This window comes from Dama dama, chromosome 15 (genome assembly GCF_033118175.1).
Source record: "Dama dama isolate Ldn47 chromosome 15, ASM3311817v1, whole genome shotgun sequence".
NCBI classification, from domain to species: domain Eukaryota; kingdom Metazoa; phylum Chordata; class Mammalia; order Artiodactyla; family Cervidae; genus Dama; species Dama dama.
This window is the reverse complement of record NC_083695.1, coordinates 27,736,411-27,745,605: the sequence shown is the minus strand read 5'-3', so window position 1 is coordinate 27,745,605 and position 9,195 is coordinate 27,736,411. Positions and strand designations below refer to the sequence as shown.

Genomic DNA, 9,195 nt, shown 5'->3' with positions numbered 1-9,195 from the left:
GCCAAGTTCAAGGTATTGTACATGTTATCTTATTAAATTCCCACAACCTAGTGAGAAGGATTGTTAATTTCCCCCATTCATAGAAACTGTGACTGAGAAGTAATTTTCTGTAAAACAGACCATTAGTAAATGTCTGTAGGTATCTTTGGGAGGATAGAAGGACAGAGGTCTGAGTGGCCTGTAAGTTCAGGCTCTGAATCCAGACAAACCAGCACCATGGGCCACACTTACTGATGATCAGTTACTCATGCTGCTTTTATACGAAAAATTTATTTCACTTTAAAGGTAATCAAAGCCTTTTTTTCTGATATCTTACATCACAGTTTCATAGATTTATAAGGTTAAAAGGGACATCTACAAAAGTCTATTCCACTTTCTACAAGCAAGATCTATATTGTAAAATATTGCAGAGATGCATCCACGTAGCAGAGATAGCTGTCCACCAATTTGTGCTCTCTTCTCTGGTATAAAGTAGTACCTGAAACTCAGCAGAGGTTATGTGTCCCAGTCCCCTTGCATCTAGGTGTGTGGTTCTTCCTAACATCATGTGTGCAGATGTGAAGTAGTATGTGGCACCTCCCCAGACAAATTTTTTTTCTTTTTTTTCCCCCCACACTTTGAATTTTTTATTTGGTATTGGGGTATAGCCAATTAACAATTTTGTGGTAGTTTCAGGTGAACAGGGAAGAACTCGGCCACACATACACATGTATCCCACACATATATCCATTCTCCCCCAAACCCCACTTCCATCCAAGCTGCTGCGTAACGTTGAGCAGAGTTCCATGTGGTATACAATAGGTCCTGGTTGGTTATCCATTTTAAATACAGCAGTGTGTACATGATCATCCCAAACTTCCTAACTATCCCTCCCCCCTCCATACGTTCCTTTTCTAAGTCTGTGACCAGACAAAACTTTTAAGAAGCTCCTGGTGCCCTCATCTCCTGGAGCTCCTGGAAATCAGTTTTCACTCATTAGGAATACTCACTGGAATGTTTAAAAGGTAAAAAATGTTTAAAAGGTAAAAAAAACACTCACCACATTAACACTCATATTTAGTGTCTATTTGTTGCAGCATCTATTACATACCTTGAAGACTCAAATCCCACAACTTCCCCTTTAATGATACATTCCAAGGCATAAAGTCCTGAAGGTTAAAAGACAACAAAAGCCCTACAAGGGCAATGAAGCTATCAGAATAAGAATTAAGTATGTTTCATGAGCATCATCACCACTCCCAACATTGAAATTATGCTTTCTTTAAGTACCTTGTAATTTTTACTCTATTTCTGTAATATACAGAAATAAGGTTCTGGGTTGAATTGGGTTGCCCAGAGACCATTGAAGTCCTCACTTCCAGTACCTGAGGATGTGACCTTATTTGGAAATAGGGTCATTGCAAATGCAATGCAGTTAAAAAAGAGGTCACAATCGATTAAGGTGGGAGTTAATCCAATGACTGATGTCTTTATAAGAGGGAAGGACACAGAGGCACAGAGAAGAAAATCATGCGGAGATGGAGGCAGGAATTTTACCTCTTTACCTCTACAAGCTAAAGAATGCCAAGAACTGTCAGCAACCATCACAGTCTAGGAGATAAGTATGGAGAAAATTCTCTGAGATCCCAGGAGACAGCCAGTCCTGCTGCCACTTTGATTTCAGACTTGTGGCTTCCACAACTGTGAGACAATACATTTGTTGTTTTAAGCAAGCAGAAATCCAGTTTGTGGTATTGTTTTATGGCAGCCCTAAGGAACTAATTCACACACGTAGTCTTAGCACAGACACTTTCCAATCTGAGATATACTTTTCAATGAGATAAAAGAAATAATGGCTTACTGTGGAATTTTTTCTAGGTTCTCAACATTCTGAAGTCAAGGTACTAGGAAAGTGTGACAAAGTTTCAAGAGGGCCAAAAGTTTCCCCCCTTGACGGTCTAGGAAATGCAGTTTGTTTATGTGAGGCTGGAACTCCAGTCACACACATTGCTTAATTTTCTCTGAATGAAAGAGGCCCTGCATAATATGTTTATCTTCAAGAAAGAGTGCAGAAAGTGATGGCAGCCAACACTTTTTATCGGGAGCATGAACTTGTGTTGATATTTAACGCCAGGAGGCTCCATCATTGCTGTGAATACATCTGGCGTGCTCAGATTAGCTCCATGTGAGGCTAAGGGATAAAATAAGACTTCACCAGCCTTTAATTACATGTTTGCGATGTTTTTTTTCTGCGACTTCAAATTCACCTTGGATAAAGGTGGAATAAAATAACAGACCGGAACCAATAGGGGAAAAAGACAACCTAGCCAAAAAACGAAGAGATTTCTTCACTAAAAGGTCCTCGTGCACGCTGAAACGCTGTTACAAGACACATCAAACGCCTCCGCTCGTCTCGCAAACCCTAACTTCAGCATGTGGCTTTTTCCTCCAAAGGCAACGCAAAACAGCACACTACGCAGGCGCCTGGGTCGGTGTACCCTGGGAGGATTCCGGCGCAGGCGCGCGGGCCGGGAAGTGGGCGGGCTCGCGCGCGTGCTCTGCGACTCACTTCCGGCCAGCCCCTCCCCCTCCCCGCGTTACCACCTCCCCCTCTCCCTTCTCCTCCCCAGTCTCTCCCCCAGTTCTCCCCACCCCTGTTGCTCTCCGCTTCTCTCTCCTCCCGTCCTTCCCCTCCCGCTCCATCCGGGTAGCCGACGGCTGGCTCTGGACTGGACAGCAGTGGCGGCTGCTTTTCTCTGAGGAGCCTGGTAAAGTTTCACAGGAGCCGAAGAGAGGAGCACCTTCCCCGACGCCGGAGGAGCGCTGGTGTTCGCCGCCGCTGGCTGAAGGAGGAGGGTCCAGGAGCTGGAGACCTGCCTCAGCTGCCGCGCTGCCTCGCTCTCGGGGGGAGGCGCCGCCCCCAGCCGCCCTGGGCTCCCCCTGCCTTGAGGGGCCCGGTGAGTCGTTGCCCGGGCGGGTTCGGGGGCGTGTGACGGCGTTAGGGAGGGGGCAGGCCAGGCTGGGCGGATACAGGCCAGCCTGGCGCTGGGTGCTTTCTCAGCGTTTCCTCAGGGTGGGGGGTGGGGGACGAGGGCAGTGCCGGGCCCCTTGGCCCGGGGGCTGGAATGTCGCACCTCCCTGGGGAAGGGCTTCCTTGGGACGAGGGCCGCCGAGGTGCGGAGCCTCGTCCTCTGGCCTCTGCGGCTGCTGCGAGCGGGCGGCTGCCGTAGTTGACTGGTCTGCCCGTGAGGTTGGGTGTGTGCAGATGATTTCTCGCCCGCGGTCCCCCTGAGCTGTTCTGAGTGCGTGTTCAGGGAATGATGGGAATAAAGTGCTTCTCTTTCCCCTACCTGTTGCTGGCGAGAGGACGTCTTTCTCATTACCCCTCTGACTTTTTAAAGAAAAGGATAGGTAAACCTCGTGCACTGAAATTAAGGGTGTTTTCCTGTCCTCTCCTTGAAAAAACAGAGCAAAACCCGATCAGACAATTCATAACTCACGGGAACGATCGGGTTCAGATGCCCCAAAAGAATGAAATGAAACTTTTCTTGACGGGTGGGTCGTGGATGGAATGAACGATACAGCTTCAGCATTTGTGCTAGCCTGAACGTAGGAAAGTTGGATTTGAAACTTCTTAGGTTCTGTATAAGGAATGTGGGTGACTACAACGGGAATAAGACGGGCTTCCTGTAATTGTGTTTAGTACGCGATGTGTCTAAAAATCTGTGTAGGTTTAGATGAAGTGAGCTCTTTGTTACCGTGTCTATGTAAGCGAAGAAATATTCAGTCAGTGTACTGGAAAGTTCTACAGATTTCGCCATCAGACTATCAGTGTCCCAGTCCCCATTTCTGTTCTTGAAAAATCGACAGTGTCAATGTTATTTGCAGTTTTTTCCTCCCATCTTCAAATAATTGTCTCAGGCGTATAGATAGACGTAGATTGCCTTGGGGAAATGTTTTTCAGTCAGGGTTACCACTCGTAATAGAAAATGTTGAATTTTGGGGGAGAAGTCTTGATCTTTAAACTGCATACTTTTGTATTATAATTAGGTACACTGGTTTAGTTTTTAAATTTAATTGTGAGGTCAGAGTGTTAATATTTTGATTTGTAAGGTACGATCTTTGGAGGTGGTTTTCTTAAGATCAGAGTTTAACTAGAGAACTATAATTTTCCCTTGGACCTCTTACTATGAATAGTTGAGAGAGTCTTTTTAAATTGTGGGAAACTCAAAGATTCCATTATTGGCTTTTTCTAGTACAGATAAGAACTTCAGTTTTCTGTTAATGTGGAGGTAGGTATTATTAGACAGTCTAATTATTCACTTACTCTGTGACTTGAGGGAGATTGCAAGGGTTTATGTTTCTGTAGTCTTAAGTTTTTCACTGAGTATACATCTGATTTTGGGGGCAGTGGACAGATGTCTTGTATCTTACTCCCACTGAAATTATCCAAAGCAAAAACCAAAAAAAAAGATTAACTTCGTCAAGATACTTAATATTTCAATTAGTCTATCAGAAGATAACAAAAAGTCAAAGCTAGTTAATAGTTAAGTTTTGTAGTCATGGGGAGTGATGTATTTTTCCTAAACGTTTCTATGTAATAATTTTAAGAATATCCCATTGACTGGTTTTGGAAACCGAATAATACTTACGTAGCACATTATAGATTTCATGTTTAATATAAAGTGATTATTGTAGCCTAGCACTTGAAAGAACAGTTATACATTCTTTTCTTTGAAGTCATACTAACTCTTTTCTATCTTCTCAGACATAGGGACACCTCCAACTTGCCAGTGTTTCAGAAGGGAGTTTTTTATTGAAACTGGAAGACCAGAAGAATCACAAACATGTTGTGCTGGGGAAATGCTTCTTTTGGACAGCTAGGTTTGGGTGGAATTGATGAAGAAATTGTACTAGAGCCCAGAAAAAGTGACTTTTTTATAAACAAAAAAGTTCGAGATGTAGGATGTGGACTCAGACATACTGTATTTGTTCTGGATGATGGAACTGTGTACACGTGTGGATGTAATGATCTAGGGCAGCTAGGTCATGAAAAATCCAGAAAGAAACCAGGTAAGTTGAAAAACTTTTTGTTTGCTCTAATAGTTATAATAAGTTTGAAATGTCATACAATTTTGCTAAACTCATGTTTTTTTTTGACCAAGCTTTAAAAGCAAACTAGGCATAAAATATATCCTTTACAGTTTGCATGCTTCTAAGAACTTAATTATTTTGTGTTTCTTTTTTTAACTGCTGCTGTTATAAATCCTTATTGTGTGAAGCGGTGGTTTCTGAAATTAATTTTGGTGATGTAAAACAATAGAGAAAACTACCCTGCAGTAGTATATAGATCTTCTTTGATGCTGAGTATATTGATAAAGAATATACAGTATGTAGGTCCTTTTTTCTAAGCACTGTTCAGGCACACTGAACAGATTTTAAATGTATAATTTACTGTGTGCTTTCCATATGTCAGAAAGAGGGGGGAAATTAAGATGAAACCTTTTTACTTGACTAAAACATAATCCTAATTATTCTGTTGTTCTCTCTGTTGTATTTTAAATACATGATTTTGTTTAGTTTGACATGTTTTTTATTTCTCTAGTCTCCTACTTTCAAGTAGTAACACTAGCTATTGAAAGTTTTGTGTCTGTGAGATGTCCTGATAATGTAGTAGCCATACAAACCAAATTTAAAATAATTTGTAGGATAATGAGAATTTTGAGGAATTGGGTCATATTTCATGTTCTGTTTTCCTTGTTATACATATTTTAAAGTCAAATATTACCACACTTAGAAATAGGTGAATTTTTTTTTCAGTTGTGTTAACTAAAAGTTAATTCTTAAGATGGTAAATTCAGATAAGATTACAGCTGTACTGATTCACAATTTATTTTAACTTTAACAATAATGGCATCTAGGTATTTTCTATGGCAATTAGTTTTCTTTACCACATCATTATTTACGTGGTTTTTTCTTGTTAGTCTTTTAAGAGGTTAATGAAGGCATAAGATATTAAAGGTGTTAGAGCATGTTACTCATTTTTCATAATCATTTCACACCATGCCCAACCTCATTCTCCTAACTTGTAAATTACTGTGTAGTTTTCACCTTTTTTTTGTTGATTGAGTTTTAATCTCTTTTCTTCTGCTTTAGTTTGTAACTTAATTTTTTTTTGGATGAATGGTAGTGATGCTTAATACAAGAGGTTTAATTATTGTAAAACAAGGTAAATGGTAGTTTTCTTGTACTCTGCCTCCTGAAGAGTATTCTATGGAATCATCAGATTTTCATAATCTTAGACATTGAGATTGTCATGTTGTTAAACATGAATGGTAATTTATTGATACATATTTGTAGTCACTGCTTCAGAGGCAGATGGGTTCTTTACCTTTTTTACTTAGCTTGGAATACTGCCTCAGGTTGAGATTTTCATGGTAATGGGGCTGTTACTATTCTTACACTTAACATGCCCCACAAATGTAACTGAATGTATCTCTGTTTTGCTTTAGTAATTTCTGAGAGGCTACAGGGCAAGTAGAAAGTACAAAGCTAGCACATAGAAATTGCCAATATGGTTACTAAAATTTACTAAGATTTAAATTCTTTAAATGTTATTTAGCATCTATTCTGTGTCTAAGACAAGGGTGGTAGACACTGTGTGCTAATAGTATAATAACTTAGTACCTGAAACAGCTTTTAACCCTATAAGTGAGGTTCTGAGAAACTCGCCAGAAGAGGCTTCTTTGTGGTCATGTTGACATTGTGATGATTGCATTGTGACCTTTATATCACTGTTGCTTCATCCTGGAACCATTATTTGGCAATATAAAGTTGGGAGGGTGGGTTTACCTAAGTTTTGATACCTCTTTAGGGTTGCCTTATTGTTCATTCAGAGTACGTCACAGTCTATGGGATAGAAAAATGAAAGGCATAAACTTTATCTTTGAAAAATTTAGAGCCTTGGTTGGGCATTAAGGCATACGTAAATGAAATAGCTAGAAAGTATTGAAATTCTACATGATGTGGCATGTATATTGAGACTATGAAGTTTAAATGATGAGAAATGTCATTGGATAGAATTGAAGATTTCTGGGAAAAATGAAGTCTTAAGTTTAATTCGATGATTGATCACATAAATACCCAGAAAGTAAATCTGGAGCTGAAATAGCTTAGCTTTATAGCAGAGAGTCTTTATCCTGAGGAAAACTTTTATTACTAGAAGGTCAAATTAAATGATGTATTGAAGTGTACCGAGTTACATAGGTAGGGAAAGTAAAATGTCAAATGGAGGTAGTTGCTCCCACAGGGACTTAATCTTTTAACCTCAGTTTTGATTTAAGGGGATTGGGTGGAAAATGTAATAATGTTTTTAACTAAAATTATTTCTCTTTGGAATAATCCCTTAATGATATAAATGTGCTTCTTCCCTAACCATTTTTAAAACATTTGTGAGTTTGAGAAGTGAATTAGAAGATTTGGAGGTTTTCTTATTTAATTCGTTTTAAAGTCTCCTGGGAACAGAGTGAGTCTGGTTGAATTTTAGGAGCATATAATAAACATCATTCACTTCATCAGAGCCTTAAACTTGAGTCATGAAGAAAGGAGGCAGAGAGCTAAGAATTATTTTCTTAGAGAGATTCGCTTTATAAGCATACTAAATATTAAGAAGTAAAAGAGGAAGAGGTGGCCTTATTCATAGATAAGCTATTCTTGAGAGGCATGATAACCTACTGGAGGACTCTACCCTTACAGTGTAGTAAATAGATTTGTCCTATGGCCTGTTGGGAGAAGTTTCCCTTCTGGGCATTCTAGTAACCACTTGGGGAGAGTTCACTGATTTCCTTTATTATACCAAGAATGCAGATTAAGTCCATGGTCATCTTCGTTTTCTTGTATATGCATATTTCTTGCTATCACTACTACTTCTTGCTGAACTATTTGCAGAGAAGTGTATATCTATTTCACTTTCTTGTATATATTTTTCCTTCATAGGAATTTTTTTAAACCTTTTAAAATTTAGAACCTCTCAATTTCCTCCTTAATTCATAGCTAACAGGTAGGTAGTATATTTAATCTTCAAAGTGTTAGGTCAGTCCATCTAAGTAAAATTGTTTTATTTTTGTACTTCTGAATTTGCTTCTGAAATTTTAAGATAACATTTAGGAAGTGTACTTTTCTTATTAAGATTATTTACTCACTCTCTATCTAGCCATAGATAAGATTTGGTGTCCATGCTCCTAGATACATGTTTTACACATCTATTTTTGTTTTCTGTTAGACATAGTGCTAAACTTTGACATCCATAATTTGCAAATAATTTGATAGTTATGTTAAAATGACTGTTTTAATAACTTTTTATGGTGTACAAAGTTCTTTCCCATAGATTATGTATCTCTTTTAATCCTCACAGCAGCCTTGTATATCAACTGACAGTGTTATGGTCCTCCTTTTTCAGATGAGGAAACTGAAATTTAAAAGAGTTTAATCACTAGAGTAGCAAATATTAGATCACTGTAAATTCTGTGGTTTTTATCTTTATCCCACAGTTTTGCCCCTGCCATGTTTGGAATGTAGAGGAATAATTATTCATATTGGAGGAAGCTAGTTTCCATCATTATTTTAATGTAATTCTGAAGGCTTTAAAAAAAATCTCTCAAAAATTACTATTTTATGACTAAGGTTATACAGTGAAGACATCATGTTTTATTATCCATCCCTAGTCTCTTCCCTGTGCATAAATTCAAAGTGAAGCCATTTTAGGAACCATGTAAGAAGGGTGAGAATTCTGTTTCAGATATAATACTCCTATCAACAGAAACTAAAAATTCAAATATGTATATTTTATTCTTGAACCAAAGACTAACTTCATTGTAAAGCCAGCAGTAGATAAAGTTTTGAATAGTATGAGAAAATTTATTATAGCTTGTGCTCAACTCTTCTACAGAAGATAAAAAGATTATGAGCATTGATTCTGTTTTTTTGTGTCCCTAAATGGTAATTTCTGCTGTTGATCATTGCAGTGAAGACACTTTGGTCATATAGCAGTAATTTGCTTGCCTCTCTTGTTTCTTCATTTCCTGACTTGTTTTCTCTGTTCATAAAGCATAAATCTATAAATGACTTCCTTAAAAAAAAGTTGAAATTTAAAAAATAATATAGGAAAATAGATGGATAAATATGGGAAATACAATTATTCACCTTAGAGTAGATTAA

At 38.5% G+C, this 9,195-nt stretch overlaps 1 protein-coding gene across 10 annotated transcripts in view; it reads left to right on the top strand.

The window, feature by feature from the left end:
- Positions 1-2,583: 2,583 nt before the first annotated feature.
- Positions 2,584-9,195, top strand: part of HERC4 (HECT and RLD domain containing E3 ubiquitin protein ligase 4) — a 128,773-nt gene continuing 122,161 nt past the window's right edge. For 8 of the 10 annotated variants that reach the window (XR_009696065.1, XM_061161636.1, XM_061161638.1 and 5 more), the window contains exons 1-2: positions 2,584-2,936; positions 4,748-5,052. Coding sequence is in view for 7 of the 10 variants with exons in the window: in XM_061161636.1 (XP_061017619.1) it covers positions 4,827-5,052 (226 nt within the window). In the remaining 3 variants the exon portion in view is untranslated. Of the gene's footprint in view, positions 2,937-4,747; positions 5,053-9,195 lie in introns of those variants that run through there. The other 2 variants (XM_061161634.1, XM_061161635.1) reach the window with 2 other exon arrangements.